Source organism: Loxodonta africana, chromosome 7 (assembly GCF_030014295.1).
Source record: "Loxodonta africana isolate mLoxAfr1 chromosome 7, mLoxAfr1.hap2, whole genome shotgun sequence".
In the NCBI taxonomy this organism is placed as follows: Eukaryota; Metazoa; Chordata; class Mammalia; order Proboscidea; family Elephantidae; genus Loxodonta; species Loxodonta africana.
In genome coordinates, this window is record NC_087348.1 from 19,568,818 (window position 1) to 19,591,317 (window position 22,500).

The following is a 22,500-nucleotide window of genomic DNA, read 5'->3' on the forward strand; positions in this document are numbered from 1 at the left end:
AGCAGTTCGAATCTGCCAGGCTTTTCTTGGAAACTTTACAGGGCAGTTCTACTCTGTCCTATATGGTCGGTATGAGTCAGAATTGACTTGACAGCAGTGGGTTTGGGTTTGTCCGTATTTTGCTACAGACATAATCACAGAAGTGTTTTTTTTTTCCCTGGCTTGTTCCGTCTTAGTCAAGGAGTGACCTTTTTAATTATTGTTTTTAGCTTACAAGGGTTGTTTATGTTCAGTTGGGAACGTTATGGCTAACAAGTTAACTGCCATTTCCAGGTTCTTAATGCCACTGATAGTTTTCTCTCTCCATTTATCTTTATACTTTGCTGAAGATAAGATGATTCTACCCAAAGACAGTACACACTACTGGGGAAGTCAGCACCACTTGTACAAGGCAAAGTCATGGAAGCTCCATAGACACATCCAAACTCTCTGAGGGACCGAATTGCTGGGCCGAGAGCTGTGGGGACCATGGTCTCAGAGAACATCTAGCTTAATTGGCATAACATAGTTTTTAAAGAAAATGTTCTACACTCCACTTTGGTGACTAGCATCTGGGGTCTTAAAGCCCAGTATCTAGGATACTCTACTGGTCTTACCCCTTTGGGAGCAAGGAAGAATGAAGAAAACTAAACACACAAGGGAAAGATTAGTACAAAGGACTAATGGACCACATCTACCATGGCCTCCTCCAGACTAAGTGTAGTACACCTAGATGGTGCCCAGCTACCACCACTGACTGCTCTGACAGGGATCACAGTAGAGGGTCCCAGACAGAGCTGGAGAAAAATGTAGAACAAAATTCTAACTCAAAAAGAAAGACCAGACTTGCTAGCCTGACAGAAGCTGGAGAAACCCTAAGAGTATGGCCCCTGGACATACTTTCAGATCAGTAACGAAGTCACTCTTGAGGTTCGCTCTTCAGCCAAAGATTGGACAGGCCAATAAAACAAAATGAGACTAAAGGGGCACACCAGCCCAGTGGCAAGGACTAGAAGGCAGGAAGGGACAAGAAAGCTGGTAACAGGGAACCCAGGGTTGAGAAGGGAAAGAGTTGACATGTCATGGGGTTGTTAACCAATATCATAAAACAATATGCGTACTACCTGTTTAATGAGAAAATAGTTTGTTTTGTAAACCTTCATCTAAAGTACAATTAAAAAACCCCAGACCTTGGTGTTAATCATATTGACATAGTGGGTCTAATCCCATAGATTCTTCCATTGTCCTCATATGCTGGAATAATGCATGGGTTAATTGATAATATGAGATTTGCTTTATTTGGGAATTTGCTGTTAAATTTTCTTCTGTGGTTGGTGCATACTGATTGCCTAACAAATGAGTTTCCCATAGATCATCACAAAGAGTGCTCATAGCTGAGGCCTGTGGGATTAGTACCTGTTCTCCTGAACATCTGTACTCCAGGTACTGATGCAGGATCAAAGAATATAGCCCTCTTTAGTTATTTTTAAGCTGAAGAAGAGAGGAGCTTCCCAGAGGGAGACATTTCTCATGTTGCAAACCTTAGTATATATCTTATTAAATCTCTGTGTGTGTGTGTGTGTGTGTGTGCATGAGAGAGAGATATGAGGATGTTTCTATGTCTGTTATGCTCATGCTGAAATAATCCTTTGAGTACTCATTACCATTAATATTAATTGAGGTTTATTAGTGTTAGCACCTGACCCAAGCCATGGTATTTCCAATCCCGTCATATGCATGTGAAAGCTGGACAATGAATAAGGAAGACCAAAGAAGAGTTGATGCCTTTGAATTGTGGTGTTGGCGAAGAACATTGAATACACCATGGACTGCCAAAGAAGGAACAAATCTGTCTTAGAAGTACAACCAGAATGCTCCTTAGAAGCAAGGATGGCGAGACTGTGTCTTACATACTTTGGACATGTTGTCAGGAGGGATCAGTCTCTGGAGAAGGACATCATGCTTGGCAGAGTACAGGGTCAGTGGAAAAGAGGAAGACCCTCAACGAGGTGGATTGACACAGTGGCTGCAACAATGAGCTCAAGCATAACAACGATTGTAAGGATGGCACAGGACCAGGCAATGTTTCGTTCTGTTGTGCATAGGGTCGTTATGAGTTGGAACCAACTCGACGGCACCTAATGACAACAGCAACATTAGTGTTAGACAATTTGATTCCCATGTATTATATTATCTATAGCTAACTAACTAACTAAATACTGTCATGAGAAAAGTTCTATTGTGAGAAACGAGATCTTGAAAGCTGAATTAACTTGCAGAGGGACACTGCTGGTGAGAGGCAGGACTGGGACATGAATCACATTCTAAAACCAAAAAAACCCAAACCTGTTGCCATCAAGTTGATTCCGAGTCATAGACCCATTCTGTGAGATTCCAAATGTTGTGTTTTTAAATACTACCCTCTGGTAAAGCATGCAATTTTAAAGGAACATTTTGTATATATAGACACTTATAGATAGTGGGCTCCATCCAATAGTACGGAATCAAAATCTCCAGGACTGGACTACAGTTATTCAGTCTTTAAAAAACATTTCCCTGGTCATTCTAATGCTGCTGCCCATTGGAATTCGCCCAGAAGTTACATGGGAGAAATGCCAGGTGATCTATTTCTGTAAAGATTACAGCCAAGAACATCTTATGGGCCAGTTCTACTGTATCACATGGGCCCACTAGGAGTCAGAATTGACTTGATGGTACCTAACGACAACAACAAATGTAGGCTACACACCAACATAGTTTTTAGCTAGGAATCTGTCCATAATATTGCTTTTTATCATCAAGCATTCATTTATTCAACATTTATAGAATTTATATGTGTGAAGCTCTATTCCAGATGTGACCAAGTCAGAGAAAGAAAAAGTATCTCAACTGCCTTACAGATAGTAGGGAAGGTGATATTTAAGTATACAGCATATGTATACGTGTTACATATATGTAAGTTATATGTGAGTCACTCCAAAGACAGGAAGTGATAAATAATATTTATTGATACAAATGGAGTGCTATGGATATTGATTGTAAGAAGAAATTACTTTCAGGGGTAGAGGGTTGGCAGCAAAAAAGGGTCAAGCTGGGAAGACTTCATGTAAAAATTGACTCTTGAAGTAGGATTTGGGCATATGAAGATGTATTGTTTTACAGAAAGCCACTGTATGTGGCTTTCTGGCTTTGAAGAGAGCTGCCATGTGGTGATAGGACTTTCGGAAAGGACCGTGTGGCAAGAAACTGTAGGCAGTTCCCAAGAGCTGAGAGCAGCCCTCTGCCAGCAGCCAGCAAGAAGGCAGGAATCTCAGTACTACAGCCACAAGAAGATGAATTCTTCCAACAGTCTGAGGGAGCTTGGAAGCAGATCCATCCCCAGTTGAGCCTCGGTTGAGAACCCAGTCCTGGTACACCTTGATTGCAGCCTTGCAAAGGATGAAGCTAAGCCAGGTTGGGATTTCTCGCCCACAAAACTGTGAAATAATAATCGTGTGTTCTTTAAGTCACTAAGTTGGTGGAAATTTGTTATGCAGCAAGAGATAACTAACACAGATTTTGGAATTACACCACAGATTTAGTTCCTTGTTAAGCAATACTCACTTTCTGGTTTTGGCTTCATAAACAGTACTACAATAAACATCTTTGAAGAGACAGCCTTATGAATTTGAACTTTGATTTCTCTAGCTTGGTTTGCAGGAGTGAAATTCTGGTTGGCAGGATTTTTCTTCTTCTAAAAGTATATTTGCCAGATTCCGTGTAAAGTGAAATAACACTTCAATCTTCCATTAATAAAGTAAAATAACACTTCAATCTTCTATTAATAATAATAATATCCTTTTCCTTCTGTCACAGCAAGTAATAGGCATTATCATTTTTTTCTCAATTTTTGGCAGCTGGATGGTGTAAAGTGGTTATCCTTATTTTAATTTACATTTCACTATTAGTAAGATTGAGCAACTTGTCTATGTCGGTTGGCTTTTGGTTTTGATTTCTTAAAAAGAGGCACTGTCAGTTAGCCAGCCTGGTTGTTTGCATGTACAGAAAACTAGAAATTGAGGCTTAAATTAGAAGCACTTTTTTTCTGATCCCATTTAGGGCTTCTTTCACCTCGTGGTTTCTCAGGCTGTAGATCATGGGATTTACCATAGGGACCATAATGCCATAAAACATAGAAGCTGCTTTTTCCTGCTCTTGAGTCTCAGTGGTACTATGGTGTGGATACATGTAAGAAAGAGCCCCATAGAAAATGGAGACTGCTGTCAGGTGAGAGGCACAGGTGGAGAAGGCTTTTTTCCTCCCAGCTGTAGAAGATATCTTCAAGATGGTGGCCGGGATATATGTATAGGAGAAGACTACAACCAACACAGTGAACATCAAGTTAAACCCCACAAAGACTGCTAGTAGCGTGATGTTGAAATCAGTACTGGAGCATGCAAGGGCAAGAATTGGAGGTTCATCACAGAAAAAGTGGTTAATTGCATTGGATTTACAAAAGTTCAAAGAGAAGGTAAAACTTGTGTTTACAGAGGCGTTTATGAAACCCATGAGGTATGAGCCAACTAACATTTGAATGCAGACTCTCTGGGACAAGACTACTGGATAGAGGAGTGGATTACAGATGGCCACATAGCGGTCCACCGCCATGGAAGCTAGGATGTAGAGGTCACTGGTTGAAAAAATACCATAGACTAGCAATTGTGCCATGCATGCCATAAATGAGATAGATTTTTCTGCCCCTACGAAGTTTTGCAACATCTTGGGAGTGATAGCAGAGGCATAACAGAGATCAACAAAAGCCAAGTGTTGGAGGAAGAAGTACATAGGGGTATGAAGGCCAGAATCAATCTTGATGAGTAAGATCATCCCAATATTACCCAGTAGGATGACCACATAGATCACTAGAAACAATATGAAGAGGATATGCCAAAATTTGTGTTGACCAGCAAATCCCAGGAGAATGAATTCGGTGACTTCAGTACCATTTTCTTGTTCCATGGGTAGCAAAGTTAAAATATCAGCTGAAAAGTTCCAAATAAAAAAAAGTGGAGAAAGGTAATATCATTGTGGTCCTTTAACTAATTTCAGAATTGGAAATGGTTTAATATTTGGTTTCATAGAGGGGCCAGAGGATATTTTCTGTGACATAACTGATTTGCACATTATAGACAATGTTGCAGGTGGCTGAAACCTGCCACCAACCTTGACAACTTTATTGTACAATTCGAGGACATTGCCATGGGCCAGTAGCTGTGTTCTCAGCGTGCAAACTAACATCTCATAAATACATCAACTAAGAAACATTAAGAAATATACTTTTATTTAGTTTTGTATTCTTTTTTATGCACTACATTTTTAATTAAAATATACCCATATACCTGAATACAAATTATTTTATCTGAAAATCTTGAGTCACCCATGGAGTTCTTTATTATCTTGCTCCTACTTAGCTGCCTTTCCTCATCTTGCATCTCTCGCTTCATTTCTAACAGTGCACTAGCCTGAGTGAAAATGGCTGATGAATGAAACAGGAATAAAACAGGATTTCACCACAAGCCCTGCAGATGTAAAAACGATGATAAGGAACTACTCTGAACAACTTTTATTTTTGTTTTTTAGCTGCGGTCAAGTTGGCCCTGACTCAACACTATTTAAAAACTCCCCCCCCAAAAAAAACCCAAAAAACAAAACAAAAAAAACTTTGGTGTCAATCTAACAAAAACCTGTACAGAACTTGTATATGGAAAATTATGAAATGCCGATGAAAGAATATCTAAATAAATAGATATACTTGTTCATGGATTAACCTGTTTCCGTCCATGAGTTGATTTCAACTCCTAAAGACCCCTATAGGACAGAGTAGAACAGCCTCCATTGGGTTCCCAAGGAATGGCTAACAGATTCAAACTGCCAACCTCTTGGCTAGCAGACAATTCTCTTAACCACTGACTGCCAGGGCTCCGGTCATGGACTGGTAGACTCAATGTAGTAAAATGTCAGTTCTCTCCAAATTGATATACAGGTTTAAGCCAATTTGTATCAAAATCTCTGTAATAATTTTTAGTTATAGATAATGTTATTATAAAATTGATATAGAAAGAACAGAACTAGAATAGCTAATACAATTCTGAAAAGAGGGAAAAAACTGAGTACATTAGCCCACCTGGCCTTGAGATTTATTATGTAGCTAAAGTAAAAAAAAAAAGTAATAAGGACCGTGTTATTGGTGGAAGGGTAGAAATAAAGATGGAACAGGAGAGAAAACTCAGAAATATATCCATGCATATACAACTAACTGATTTTTTTTACAAAAGTGCAAAAACGATTCAATAGAAGAAGGAAAATATTTTCAACGAAAGGTGCTGGAGAAATTGGCTATCCATAGACAAAAAATCAACCATGAGCTAAACCTCACACCTCTTCCAAAATTAGCTCAAAATGGGTTATAGCTTTATATGTAAAATATAAAACTATAAACCTTTCAGATGATATCATATCTTTTAGACTATTCCACAGGGACCTAGGGCTTGGTAAAGAATTCTTAGAGATGATACCAAAAGCACAATTCATTAAAAAAAAAAAAAAATCAGTATATTGATCTTCATCAAAAGTAAAATCTTTTGCTCTGCAAAAGACCCTGTTAAGAGGATGGGAAGAAGTGTTACAGACTGGGAGGAAATGTTTGCAAACCACGTATTTGACAAAGGACTCATATTTAGAGTATATGAAGAACTCTCAAAACTCAACATTAAAATCAATCAATCCAATTAGAAAACAGGCAAAAGTCTTGAATAGATATTTCACCAAAGAGGCATATATGATGGTAACTAAGCACATGAAAAGGTGTTGAACATCATCAGAGAAATACAAATGAAGAACACGATGAGATATTACTACATACCTATCAGAATGGCTAAAATTAACAAAACAAAACAAAAAACCACAAAAAACAAAAACAGTGACAATACGAAGTGTTGGTGAGGATGCCAAGAAACCATCTCTCATACATTGCTGGTGGGAATGTAAAATGGTACAGTCACTCTGGAAAAGAGCTTGACAGTTTCTTTAAAAAACTAAACACACACTTATCATACAACCCAGAAATTCCACTCCTGGGCAATTATGTTCACACAAAACTTATATCTGCACAAAAACCTGTACATAATTTTTAATAGCAACTTTTTTTTTTTAAATTTGTAATAGCCAAAAAGTATACACAACCAAAATGTCCTACAATAGGTGGGTGATGAAACAACCTGTAGTACATTTATACCATGGAACTGTACTCAGCAATAAAGAGGAAAAGCTATTGATAAACACAACTTGAGTGGCTCTTGAGTACATTATGCCGAGAGAAAAAAAGCCAATCTCAAAAGCTCATATACTGTATGATTCCATTTGCATAATATTCACACAAATGACAAAATTATAGAGATGGAGAACAGATTGGTACCTGCCAGGGATTAGGGAGAAGTGTGAGTGTGGGTCTAAGTGGTAGTACCAGGGAGATCTTTGTGGTGGTAGGATAGTTCTGGATCTTGATTTTAATTGTGGGTACACAAATCTACATGTGATAAAAAGACACAGAACTACAAACATGCCTTATACCAACATCAGTGATGTCCTAGCGTAATTGTGTAAGAGGTAACCATTGGGGGAAAACTGAGTGAAGGGTACATGGGGTCTCTCACTGCTGTCTTTGCAACTTCCTGTGAATTTATAGGTATCTGAAAATAAAAAGTTTAAAAAAAAAGAAGGGGAGGAATAAGTAAATCCTGCTTTTCAAAGATGCGAGGTTCAAGTGAGCAGATTTATGTAAACTTCCCAGCACAGAGCCGCGTACTGAATGGGCTCTCCACAAATGACAATAATAGCGCAGGCAAACAATACATTAAGGTCATATAATATTGATTGAATCATTCATTCGCTCAATTTTTCCATGATTTGTTCATTCATATCCTTTCCCAGCCAACACTCAACCCAACTCAGTTCCCTTACTCCATTTCCTTTACAGCATTGGCAATGAAATATTCTGCTAGGTTTTGGTGTGAAACATACTCTAACTTGATCTCTGACCCTTTTGTTCTGCCACTTCCTGTACAAACTGCAATGATATTCAGCTAATTTTGAAAAATGGAATTTTCTTTGCTTTACTTACACTAGATTTTCTTCCTACACCTAGCGAAGGCTGATTGCCCACCAATGTCTATCTCTGTGGTTCCACCCGATTAGGGGTTTTATAGCTGAGGCCTAAGGGATCAGTGTTGGTCCCTCGAGATTTTGAGGTTCCTGGGACTGAGATGGAATTGGGGAAAAACAATATCCATTAATTATTTTTTGCTGAAGAAAGTTAAGCTCTCCAGAGGTAACAAATTTTATTTTTATGTTGCTGCCTTATGGACTTCTTGCTTTCTTTTTTGAGATTTGCCTTTCTATCTACCAACAGCTTTTTACCCTTCCTTTCTGCTGTTCTGTCTTCCTTATTCCCATAAACACAACACATTCACACAGTAAAAAATTCAAAAGTACGAGCATAATACAGTAGAAACTAAGTTTCCCCCCTTTCTCTTGATTCCTAGTCCCCAGTTCCCCTACCTGGAGGTCACCCACAGTTAAGAGCTTTTGTAATTCTTCTAGAGTTAAGCCTGGCATTTGCAGACATGTTAATATTTATATTCTTCCCCCCTCCCCCTGAAGCTTGCATTTTCACTTAGTGTATCTGGGTGATCTGTCTACATCAGAGTGGAAAGAGAAGCCTTATTATTTTTCATGGTGTATTATATTTTATTGAATAGCTACATTCAGATTTCCCTCAATTGGTAGGCATTTAGATTGCTCCCAATATTTTGCTAATATAAACAGTGCTATGATAAATGATAAATATTAATGTACATAAGTATGAATATATCTCTAGGTTTAAAAGATATTTGGGAGAGGCATCTCTGATTCAAAGAGCATGGAGCAATGTATATTTTGATAGATATTATCCAACTGCTCTCCAGAGAGAGGCTGTATCAATTTACATCATTTCTAGCAAATCTAGAGTGCATATTTCTCCAACACGATGTTAAGAAACATTTATTAAACTTTGTCAATATCTTAATATTAGAGAAAAATAGTATATCAGAGTTTTATTAGCTTTTTTCTCCTATGAACAAGGTTGAACATGTTTTCATATGTCTAAGAACCACTAGAGTTATGTTTTCTGTGAACTATTTATATCTGTTCCCCTCTTAAAAATATTTTATGTGTTTTTTAATTTACATATATTTTTTACTGTGGTAAGTGTATTTACAACAAAACGTTTGCTGCTTCAACATTTTCTGGTTGTACAATTCAGTGACATTAATTACATTCATCACGTTGCGCAACCATCATCACTATCCATTTTCAAAGTTTCCTACAACCCTTAACAAAATCTCAGTGCCCTGTAAGCAATGATTCCTTCTTATCCCGTTCCCTTCTACCTCTGATTACCACCAATAAACTTTGGTCTCCATACATTTGCCTATTCTAGATATTTCAGATAAGTGGGATCATATATTTGTTCTTTTGGGACTGACTTATTTCACTCAGGTATAATGCTTTCAAGGTGTAGCATGTATCAGGACTTTTCTGTTTATTGTGGTTAGATGCCTTTGAGTTGGTTCCGATTCATAGTGACCCTATGTACCACAGAGGGAAAACATTGCCAGGTCCCGCGCCATGGTCACAATTGTTATGCTCAAGCCCACTGTTGCAGCCACTTTGTCAACTCATATCGTTGAGAATCTTCCTCTTTTCCGATGACCCTCGACTTTATTGACCATTATGTCCTTCTCCAGGAACTGATCCCTCCTGACAACATGTCCAAAGTAGGTAAGACGAAGCCTTGCCATCTTTGCTTCTAAGGAGCATTCTGGTTGTACTTCCTCCAAGACAGATTTGTTCATTCTTTTGGCAGTCCATGGTATACTCAATATTCTTCGCCAACACCACAAATCAAAAGTGTCAATTCTTCTTCTGTCTTCCTTATTCATTGTCCAGCTTTCACATGCATATGATGTGATTGAAAACACCATGGCTTGGGTCAAGTGTGCCTTAGTCTTCAAGGTGACATCTTTGCTTTTCAACACTTTAAAGAGGTCCTTTGCAGCAGATTTGCCCAGTGCAATGCATCTTTTGATTTCTTGACTGTGGCTTCCTTGGGTTCTGATTGTGGATCCAAGTAAAATGAAATCCGTGACAACTTCAACCTTTTCTGCATTTATCATAATGTTGGTTATTGGTACAGTTGTGAGGATTTTTATCTTCCTTATGTAGAGGTATAATCCATACTGAAGGCTGTGGCCTTTGATCTTCATCACTAAGTACTCCAAGTCCTCTTCACTTTCAGCAAGCAACTTTATGTCATCTGCATAATGAAGGTTGTTAATGAGTCTTCCTCCAATCCTCATGCCCCGTTCTTCTTCATATAGTCCAGCTTCTTGGATTATTTGCTCAGCATATAGATTGAATAGGTATGGTGAAAAGATACAACCCTGATACACACCTTTCCCGACTTTAAACCATGAAGTATACCCTTGTTCTGTCAGAACAACTGCCTCTCGATCAACACAATTAAGTGTTCTGGAATTCCCATTCTTTGCCATGTTATCCATAATTTTTTATGATCTGCACTTGCCTTTGCATAGTCAGTAAAACACCGATAAACATCCTTCTGGTATTCTCTGCTTTCGGCCAAGAACGACTTGACATCAGCAATGATATCCCTGGTTCCATGTCCTCTTCTGAATCCAGCCTGAATTTCTGGCACTTCCCTGTCAATATACTGCTGCAGCTGCTTTTGAATGATCTTCAGCAAAACTTTGCTTGTGTGTGATATTAATGATATTGTTCGATAATTCCTACTTTTTGTTGGATCACCTTTCTTGGGAATGGGCATAATATAGACCTCTTTCAGTCTATTGGCCAGGTATTTGTCTTCCAAAGTTCTTGGCATAGACGAGTGAGCGCGGTGCTACATCCGTTGTTGAAATATCTCAACTGATATTTCTTCAATTCCTGGAGCCTTGTTTTTCGCCTATGCCTTCAGGGAGGCTTGAACTTCTTCCTTCAGTACCATCAGTTCCTGATCATGTGCTACCTCTTGGAATGTTTGAATGTTGACCAATTCTTTTTGGTATAATGATTCTGTGTATTTCTTCCATCTTCTTTTGAAGTTTATTACGTTGCTTAATATTTTTTTCCCATAGAGTCCTTCATTATTGCAACTCGAGCCCTGAATCTTTTTCTTCAGTTCTTTCACCTTGAGAAATACTGAGCGTGTTCTTCCCTTTTGGTTTTCGATCTCCAGCTCTTTGCACATATCATTACAATACTTTATTTTGTCTTCTCCAGCTGCCCTTTGACATCTTCTGTTCAGTTCTTTTTACTTCAGCATTTCTTCCTTTTGCTTTAGCTGCTTGACATTCAAGAGCAAGTTTCAGAGTCCCTTCTGGCATCCATTTTGGTCTTTTCTTCCTTTCCTGTCTTTTTATTGATTTCTTGCTTTCTTCATGTATGATGTCCTTGATGTCATTCCAGACCTTGTCTGGCAAGACTCAAAATGAGAAGAAACAGCTATAAACATCCATTAATAATTTGAATGTGACATGTATGAAGTATGAATCTAGGAAAATTGGAAATCATCAAAAATGAAATGGAATGCATAAACATCTATATCCTAGGCATTAGTGAGCTGAAATGGATTGGTATTGGCCATTTTGAATTGGACAATCACAAGGTCTTCTATGCTGGGAATGACAACTTGAAGAGGAATGGCATTTCATTTTTGACTCCAAACCAGAAACCCCTTGCTGTCAAGTTGATTCCTACTCATGGTGTCAGTATAGGAAAGAGCAGAACTGTCCCCTAGGGTTTCCAAGAAGTGCCTAGTGGATTTGAACTACCAACCTTTTGGTTAGCAGCCATAGCACTTAACCACCACACAACGAGGGTTTCCTTTTTGACTCCAGGTATGTTTAATTGATGGGCTTTAACTATATAGACTTCCTATTTAAGAATTTGATTAATCTTATTAATTATATTGAGTAGATAGCCTATAACTTAAATTTTTTTGACAACCTGATTTGTCATGGACTGGACGAGGTGAATTAATATTTAGTATTACTCTTGTGTTTATTTTGTCCATCTATTTCTTTTTTTCTTCTGTATGAATGTTAAAGCCATATTATTTAGCACACGGAATCTCGATGAATATCTCACATTTTTGCACAGTCTAGTTTCTCTGAAAAAAGGTATTTAAAACCAATTTAAGACTGTTGGTATAAACAGACATACCAGGATAATAAAGCTGAGAGACACCTCCCTCTCTAGAGATGGTCCAAGGTTGTAAAGATAAAGACCTCTTTTTCCTCTTTCTGGAGAAGATTTGCTACACTCCAGTCAGAAGTTAAGGCTTCTATCTCCAGAGGGCAGGATGGGAAAGTCACCAGGAACCCTACATGGGCAAAAAGTTTCCTAATTTAGGGATTCCTCCTGTAGTGTCCATGTGATTTCTCTTGCTATTGTTTGTGTTATGATTGGCTTCCAATGCTAGTGTTCTTGCCTAAGCCCATAGATTTGGAACTTCTGGAAAGGTTGAGAAAAGTAGTTCTCTGTGGCACCACATTCTGCATTGGGTATTGTTTTACTAAGGTGTACAGTTGTGATGAAGTATAGCTGTAAATTTAAGTTATATTTACCAATGCAATTTGCTAATTGGTTAGGGACATATAGGAAAAAGAAAGATATTAATCCCTAATACCCCAATATCTATGAGAATTCACTTAGCTGTCCCTTTCTCGCCTCTTCTTTTCTGCACATTTTCTCCAAAGACATGGCTCGTTCAATTTTCTCTTTATGGTAATTAAAGAGCTTAGCTACAGAGAAGTAGAAAGAGTAACAGTACCTATCAAAACAAGACCAAAAAAGATTTTTGTTTTGGTGAGTCTTTATAATGTAGTTAATGTGGGTACTTATGAAAGATTGATTGTACCTTACTCTTTTCTTTTTAGATGGCAGGCATTTGAGAAAAGGAATCATCAAAAAAGTACACAAGCAATACCAATGATTTTTTCAGATGTTTTGACTTCAAAAAACACATGAATTATGAACTTATTTAATCACTTGAGATGCCTTTCAAAATATTTCAAATATTATTGGTATAATTAAGAACACTTTTGTGCCTCACAAACATTTGCTACATCTTCTGAGATTGGAAAATAAGAGAGTACAGTTGGTCTGATAGTGTTGAGAGTTAGAAATCAAGGCTCTAACTAGAAACACTTCTTTCTGATTCTTTTTAGAGCTTCTCTCACATCTTGGTTTCTTAGGCTGTAGATCAGGGGGTTTATCATGGGGATTATAATGCCATAAAATACAGAAGCTGCTTTCTCCTGCTCTTGAGTCGCATTAGTACCATGGTGTAGATACATATAAGAGAGAGTCCCGTAGAATATGGTGACTGCTGTCAGGTGAGAGACACACGTGGAGAAGGCTTTTTGTCTCCCAGCTGTAGAAGATATCTTCAGGATGGCAGCAAAGATATATATGTAGGAAAAGATAACAACCAACACAGTGAACACCAAATTAAACCCCACGAAGACTGTCAGTAGCATGATGTTCAAATCAATATTGGAGCATGCAAGGGCAAGAATTGGGGGTTCATCACAGAAGAAGTGGTTAATTGCATTGGATTTGCAAAAGCTCAATGAGAAGGTAAAACTTGTGTTTATAGAGGCATTTATGAAACCCATGAAGTATGACCCAATTAATAGTTGAATGCAGACTCTCTGCGACATGACTACTGGGTAGTGGAGGGGGTTACAGATGGCCACATAGCGGTCCACTGCCATGGCAGCCAGGATGTAGCAGTCACTGGTTGCAAAAGTACCATAGACTAATAATTGTACCAAACATCCTATGAACGAGATAGATTTTTCTGTTCTTAGGAAGTTTTGCAACATCTTGGGTGTGATAGAAGAGGTGTAACAGAGATCAACAAAAGCCAAGTGTTGGAGGAAGAAGTACATGGGGGTGTGAAGGCTGGACTCAATCTCAATTAGTAGAAACAGCCCAATATTACTCACTAGGGTGGTCACATAGATCACTAGAAATACTATGAAGAGGACATGCCAAAACTTGTACTGAGCAGTAAATCCCAGGAGAACGAATTCAGTCACTTCAGTGCCATTTTCTAGTTCCATGGTTAACAAAGTTTAAATATCAGCTGAAAAGTCAAAAAGAAAGAAGAACAGAGAAAGCTAAGATGATCTACAGTTTGTGGAAATTTCCTGGACACAATAAGATGGACATCTCCTTATGTAGCAACTAAAGAACATACAAAACACACTATAATTTTGCTTCCTTTTATGCAATATATATTTTAATTAAAATGTTCTAAATACGAATGATTATTTCTGAAAATATTGACTCTTGATCTTGCTCCAACTTATATCCTTATCTCCATGTTATACCTTTCCTTTCCTTGCTAACTCTGCTCCAAGCATCATGAACTCATGGCCATGAACAATCCTCTATGAAAATATTTCTCCAACTATTTATGGTAAAGGTCAAGATTCTTTTTAAAATTTACAATCTCTTCTGGACCAGCACTTTTGTACAAAACAATAAAAGGCCTCAGCCAGCATTGTCAAAATTGTATACAATTTGTAAATGCTCAATCTCACTTTCTGTCCTTGTCTCATCATAGACAAGTAACAGAACATCCATGGACTGGTGCTGGTCCACGTACCACTGTTTGAGTACCAGTGCTCTGTGGTGTCCATCCACCATTTCTCTATCTGCTTTCCTGGTGATTGGATACCAGATTGCCTAAGACTTGAATCAACTACAAATAATTCTACGGGAAACTGTCTTTGGGATATATTTTCAGAAATAAACTTGTTGAGCTTACAGGTATGCATACATTTAACTTGATCAAGTATTGCTCTATTGTTTTCCAGAATGGATGCTCAGTGTATACTACAAATTATTGCATGGTTGTTTTCCATACCCTCACTTCCTTGTAGACATTGGCATTACCCTAAATTTTGGTCAGGAAAATAGGTGTAAAGTGATAACTCATTTTTATTTGCTTTATCTATTACTAATGAATTTGATCATTATCTAATATTTTTATTCAAATTGTGGGATTCTACTTTTCTGTAAATTGCCTGTTCATATACGTTGCCAATGTTGCTATTAAGTTGATTTATAGATGCTTGTTGTTTATGCTTGTCAGCTTTTAACATTACAAAGTTTTTTTTTCCCATTCTGTTATCTTTCGGTTCTGTCTATGGTTCCTCTATGGATCATTAATTGTAAAGTTTGAGATAAAAATTGATCAGTGTTTTGCATTATGAATTGTTCTTTTAAGCCACTTTCTAAAGGAAATCCATACCTGTCCCTGGCTCATAAATATATTTTCCTAGGAGAGTCAAAAGCAGTAATAAAATTTATTTTCCTTCTTGTACTAGTTTTCTGGTACAAGGTCTTTGTTATATTATGGTACTTTATACCATGCATATGATTTTATAATGTTATTTTGTGTTTATCTAATATTTAATTTTTTCTTTTTTAAAGAAGAAAGCAGACTAAGCAGATAAGGGTAGTCGGTGTATGTGTACATGTGGGGATATGAACTAATTTGGAACTTGTGTTGATGAAAGGTCTGAAATATATATTTGAGCATGGACAAGAAGGAAAGGATGGACAAATATCCATGAGAGCATTTGCTGGAAGATACTATGGAAGAGGGGAAAGTAATGCAATTAAAGAAAAAATCTCGGTGAGCCAGATGTTGAATAGAATTGTAAAGTGATGAGTGAGGCTGAAGCCTGACAGATATTGGGCATAGGACCTGAAATCCAGCATTGGTTCCTGGGAGTTCAGCTATGGATAATAAAACTTAATGTCATCATCAAAAAGCAACAAAGTCAAACACATGTATAGCATATAGCTTCTAAATAAGTAACAGAAAGAAAGGGAGCATTGAAAAATTTATTAGTGCAACAAAATGCAAGAAAATGGAAACAGGAGCAAAGAGAAAGGATGGTAAGCTGAAAATAATTAGAACTAAACTTGAGTTCAAAAGAAATATAAAGGGAAATAAATATGAGAGTTCAAGTTAATAAAATAGAAAATAAGACTAGCTAATGTCAACAAAGTAAAAAGGTTGGCTTCTTGAAAAAATTATTATAATTGACTAACTTCTGGCAAGAATGAGCAGGAAAAAAGGGAAGGCACAAAAATATTAAAAAAGGAAAAAAGGGCATAAGAGATCCCAAAACATTTATTGATGAACTATTTAATCAATTAAATGATTACTATGGACAAGTTTATGCCCATAAATACAAAATTTTTGAATACTTCAATAATTTTCTAGAAACACATAACTTCCCAAAACATGCACAAAAGGTGAAATTTGTACATACTTATAAAAACATTAAATAATTAGAATTGTTTAAAAATCTACTCCTCGCAAAAACTTCAGGTCCCATTATGTTTTAGTGAATTTCTATGAAATGTTATGGAACAACTAATTTTAATTTATAGAAACTTTTCCAGAAAATGGCAAACAATATTCTCTACCTCATTTCATGAGGCTAATACAACTTTGACACTAAAGCAAATGAAATATGAGAAAAGAACATTAGACTCAATCTCACTTGTGAATAGAGATACAAACTGCTTAAAAAGTACACATTCATTAACCAAATCAGCTTGTATGTTAAAGGAATATGATTGCTGGGATCTTAAAAAGGCTTCAGAAAATAGCCATTTTTTTCTTATCCCAGGATTTGAACAAGATGAGAAAGAAAAGAAAGTATAATCATAAAGACCATAGTATCACATCTAGATACCTGGGGGACAAGAAGATTATTACCAAAAACCAAGACCCAAACCCATTGCCATTGAGTCAATTCCTACTCACAATGACCCTTTATAGAAGCAGATCACCACCTCTTTCTCCCATGGAGCAGCTGGTGGGTTTGGACCACCAACATTCCAGTTAGTAGCTGAGCACTTAACCACTGCACCATCAGGGCTCCTCTTAGGATTATTAGGCAAGAATGTTTGCTACCCATGAACATCATCATTAGGTAAGGTTCCACATTGAGGGTGGAGCCTCTGGAATGCAGGGGAACATGGGCTTCCTGAAGGTTGGTAGATCCCAGGAGGATAAGGGAAGAGTGGATCGTGCCAGGTTACTCTTCTCAGATTTACCTATCTGATATGTCACTCAACCTTTGTAGGAGCAGTGTGAATAAAATGAGGATTGGGAGATTTGTATTACACAAATTGAACTCCCTTTGAAGGAACGAAACATCAGAAGCTGGAAAAGGCATTTCCCATCCAAACCAAGACCAAGTTGCATTTGTCCAGAAATGGAGTGATTTTTTTTTTAACATTAGAAAATGATATATAATTGATCATGTTAACACATTACAGGAGATAAGCCATGTGATCTTCTCAATAGATACAGAAAATTATTTGGTAAAAATAAAATGTTATGATAAAATATCAGCAAAATGAAAATAGCTGAGAACAATCTTAACCTTGTAAAAGTTATCTATCACATTGCTATACTAAATATTATGTTCAATAATAAATCATGAGTAGCAGTGCCTGTAAATTCAGAAATAAGACAAGAGTGCTTGTTATGACAGAATCTATTCTATGCTGTTCTGGAAGTCCTAGTCAGGGTAAAAAAGATAAGGAAAAGAAATTAAATGATGATTAATCATTAAATATAATGATTATAAAGGAGGAAATACAACCATTATTATTTTACTGATTTAATTATCTCTATAGAAAATTCTAGAGAATTAACAGATAAATTCTTAGTGAGTCTATCAACGTTGCTTAATATTAGGTTAATATGTAAAAGTGAATTGCATTTCTGTTTATCAGCAACAGTTAGACACATCATATTTTAAAAGCTGCTATTTATAATAGCAATAAAAATATAAAATGCCTAGATGTAAGTCTAACAAAGATTCTAATATGACTGTTACTGAGAAAATAAAACATTATTTAAAGGCTTGAACAAAACCAGCCCAGATAGACTATGTTCATGGAAAGAAATGCAGTATTGTTAACATTACGTTTCTTTCCAGATTAATCTATAAATTCAGTATAATTCACTCAACTGTGTGAGAAGATTTTATGTGTTTATTGAAAGCTTATTATAAAAATTTATATGGAAAAGAAAGGGCTAAGAATGGCTAAAATAAATTTAAGGAAATTGAGGGTGAACTAGGCCTACCAGATATCAGAACTTATTATAAAGCTATAATAATAAAGATAGTAAGGAACTGGTGTGAGGATAGACAAATAGGTCAATGGAACTGAGAAAAAGAAATCATTAACAGATCCACATATCTGTTAGTATGGGTATTAGCTTCACTTTTCAATATATAAAAAGAAAGGAGCCCTAATGCTGAAATGGTTAAGCCCTTGGCTGCTAACCAAACCGTCAGCAGTTCAAACCCACTAGGGGCTCCATGGAAGAAAAGACCCAACTATCTGCTTCCATAAAGATTCCAAAACCAAAAACCCACTGCCATGAAGCTGATTCAGTCTTATAGTGACCCCACAGGGTCTCCAAGGTTGTAAATCTCTATGGAAGCAAACTGCCACATCTTCCACCTATGGAGCCGCTGGGGGTTTCCAACCGCCGACCTTTTGCTGAGCTGCCAATTGCTTTAACCACTGTACCACAAGGGTTCCTTCCAGTAAAGATTACAGCCTAGAAAACTGTAAGGGGCAGCTCGGCGTTGCTAGAGGTTGGAACTGACGGCACAGAACAAAGTAAGCAAACATATAAAAAGAATTTCTGTAACTCAGCTTAATGGAAAAATGCACAAAAGGCATAAACAGGAAATTCATACAAGAGACAATCTAAAATGGTCAACAGAAATGTGAAAACACACAAAACTGACTATTGATCAGATAATTGTATACTAAGACTGCACTGAAATACGATTTTGCACTTATTAGTCTGAAATGCCAAGGTTTGTTGGTAATGCGGAGCCACTGGAACTCTTATTCAGTAAAACCTTGAAAGCAGGCAGAAACCCGTGAGAGAAGGAAAACTAAAATATTGTCCATAACAGAGAGTGATAGAAAAGTGATGAGACTACACACTGGAAAGGTGGAAAACTTGCGACATCTGGATAAACAAGGTGGTCCTGTCGAGTTCTGGCTCTCACAGGTTTCACTACATGCTCCAGGTGGGAATTTGAATTAGCACAATCATGGTGGAGACAAATTTGGAAATATTCAATAGAAAGAAAGATATGTTTTTCTATGGTCCAGCAATTCCATTTTAGGTGTATATTCTAGAGAAATTGTAGACCAGATAAACAAGCCTAATCACACAAATATGTTTATATGTGTATACAGACATGTATGTATACATAACACATACAGGAATGTTCACAGCAGCCTTGTTTTTCACGGAAAAGAACTACTAAATAAGTCTGTGAAAAATCGATGAACTGGAGCTACAATATCTACGTGGACATTTCTCTTAAATAGAGTCTTGAGTGCAAAAAGCAAGTAGCAGAAATTAGATGGTGACTACATGAGTGGTTGGTACACTATTCTTCATGTATTTTCATACATCTAAAATATTGTGCAGTAAGATAAATTGCTCAAGGAAGGAAAAACAGCATCCCCAATACATTATAGAGGGCTCCTTTACTCTGATGTCAGTAATGGCAGGCAGAACTGTACCTCCATAGATGAGATGTTCAGGTTTAGATAAAAATGCACCTTTACTGCTGAGGAATGTAGCACACTGAGCCTGTCATTGATGTGAGTTTCTCTGGTTCTTACAAATATGGAGAAATAAGCATGGTGGGTTAACTCTGCAGGACTGAGGAGCAATCAGTTTGTGAAAGTTGTTTCCTCGGGTGAATTTGCTGTAATATAGACGAACTGGAGCCTTTTAAGGAGCCTTCTACCTAGTGGGTAAAAGCACTTATCAGGAGAAGCTAGAATAGGTGGAAAGGTCCCCTTAAACCAGAATTTTGATAGAGCAATGACACCAGGTCAATGTGACTTTAAACATTCTAAATTCACATAAAATGATTATTATATTACAGGGACACTTCTCAAAAGCTAAGGGACCTAGAAAAGGGAACACACACATACACATAGAATCTGTATATCAAGGGTGGGCTGGCTCAGTATGAAATTCTTGTTTCATCTCTGATGAAGGTATTTGCTAATCGAATGAATGCGATGAAGAAGCTGGACAATTACCTGAGTGTTTGGAACATGCTTAACCTATTCTGACACTCAGTATTACTGTAGCTTCATTTATATTCAGTGTTGTGCACGAGGAAGGAAAAAGGCAGACCATGGTTTGAATTGTGACCCTACTACCTCTTAGAGACAAAGGATGGTACTCCTCTTGGCCTCGGTTCCTCATTCTGTAGTGTGGGGATCACAGAGCTTACTTGGAAGGTAACGATGTTCACGGCAACACTGTTTATAATAGCTAAAATTTTGGAAATAAACTCATTGCTGCTGAGTTGATAGATTTCCAACGTGTAGTAACCCTATAGGGCGGAGTAGAACTGCCCTGTATGGTTTTCAAGGTTGTAGTCTTTACAGAAGTAGACTGCCACACCTTTCTCCCAAGGAGTGGATGGTGGGTTCGAACCACCATCATTTTAGTTAGCAGTCAAGTACTTTAACCACTGCACAGCAGATTCACATTACGGGTCAACACACAGTCTAAAAATGGAGATAAACATACACTTCCATGGAAAGGTGCCCATGTCTTATTGTCACATGAGAAAAGCAAGTTGCAGAATAAGACGTAGGCTGCGGGCCCTTCTATAACATCACACTCTCTCTCTCTCAGTCTTGCTCTCATTCTCTTTATATTCATGGATAAAGGCCAGGAAGGATATACACCAAATTCTTAATGGTTATCCTTACTGATGGGGTTGGGGAGACAGAGAAAATTGCAACATTTAAATTTCTGCACCTTTTTTCTTTTTATAAAGATTTCAATTGTTTTAAAAAGAAGAGGGAGCGAAAAAGGTAAAGCCTGCTTTTCAGTGATGTGATGGGACTTTCAAACACGCAAAGGGCCAGGCATAGAATGGATGCTCAATTAATAGTCATAAAAACACATGCAAACAGTACATCAAGGGAATATATCATTCATTCATTTATTCCTTCAATAGCTCAATTATTTGGTCATTCATATCCTTTCCCAGGCAGCACTTGGCCCAACTCCATTCCCTCACTTCACTTCTATTATGTCACCAGCGATGAAGTGATTCTCCCTTGTCTTGGGGAGAAACGTGTTGCAACCTGGTGTCTGGCCCTTTTACTCTGCCGCTTCCTGCACAAGCTAGGATGATACATGGCTGATGTAAAAAACAGATTTGCTTTGTTTTACTCACACTGAGTTGCCTCCAGATTCTTTTTCTACAGCTGGTGCAGGCTGATTGCCCACCAAGGTCTTTGTTTATGGTTCTATCTGATCAGGGAGTTTATAGCTGGAGCCTAAGGGATCACAGTTGCTCTCTTGAGAATCTGTGGCTCCTGAGACTGAAATGAAATTAAAGAAAAATTTTTTCATTAGTTATTTTCTGCTGAAGAAATGTAAGAGGTGGCTGGAAAGAAAATGGTGACAGCTGTCAGGTGGAAAGTAGCTGGGGGTGGGGGGAGGTGAAAGTTTTTTTTTTTTCCTCTATAGCAGAGAAAGCTGTTAAAAAGCAAAGATGTCACCTTGAAGACTAAGGTGCACCTGCCCGAAGCCACGGTGTTTTCAATTGCCTCCTATGCATGCAAAAGCTGGACAATGAATACGGAAGACCGAAGAAGAACTGATGCTTTTGAATCGTCGTGTTGGTGAAGAATGGTGAATATACCATGGCCTGCAAAAAGAAGGAACAAATCTGTCTTGAAAGAAGAGCAACCAGAACACTCCTTGGAAGGAAGGATGGCGAGACTGTGTCTCACATCCTTTGGACATACTGTCAGGAGGGATCAGTCCTTGGAGAAGGACATCATGCTTGGTAAAGCAAAGGGTCAGCGAAAAAGAGGGAGCCCCTCAACAAGATGGATTGACACAGTAGCTGCAATAATGAGCTCAAGCATAGTAGCTGTTGTGAGGATGGTGCTGTACTGTTTCGTCCTGTTGTGCACAGGGTTGCTACGTCTTGGAACTGACTCAATGGCACCTAATAACAACAACATAGCAGAGAGCTAGCTAAAGATGGTGGAGGATATATGTGTAGGGGAAGGTGATGATCGATACAGTGAAAATGAAGTTAAGCCCACAAAGATTAACAAACAATTCTGTTAAATGTATTTTAATTGATATTTTCATTGAGATAATTGTACATTCACATGCAGCTTTAAGAAATAATACAGAAATATTCCTTATACACTTTGCCCAGCGTCCTTCTGTGGTAGGCAGAAAATGGCCCCCCGAAAAATGTCCATCCTAGTCTCCGGAACCTGTGA

At 37.7% G+C, this 22,500-nt stretch overlaps 2 protein-coding genes across 2 annotated transcripts; both read right to left on the bottom strand.

Annotated features, from left to right (window-relative positions):
* Window positions 1-3,914: 3,914 nt before the first annotated feature.
* LOC100675528 (putative olfactory receptor 5AK3) lies at window positions 3,915-5,699 on the bottom strand. The gene has a single exon (XM_003421374.3). It carries the CDS (start codon window positions 4,975-4,977, stop codon window positions 4,042-4,044), a length of 936 nt encoding a protein of 311 aa, XP_003421422.1. The 5' UTR covers window positions 4,978-5,699; the 3' UTR covers window positions 3,915-4,041.
* A 7,480-nt stretch (window positions 5,700-13,179) lies between these two features.
* On the bottom strand, window positions 13,180-14,596 carry LOC100675247 (olfactory receptor 5AK2-like). The gene has a single exon (XM_003421373.3). It carries the CDS (start codon window positions 14,205-14,207, stop codon window positions 13,278-13,280), a length of 930 nt encoding a protein of 309 aa, XP_003421421.1. The 5' UTR covers window positions 14,208-14,596; the 3' UTR covers window positions 13,180-13,277.
* Between the last annotated feature and the right edge of the window lie 7,904 nt (window positions 14,597-22,500).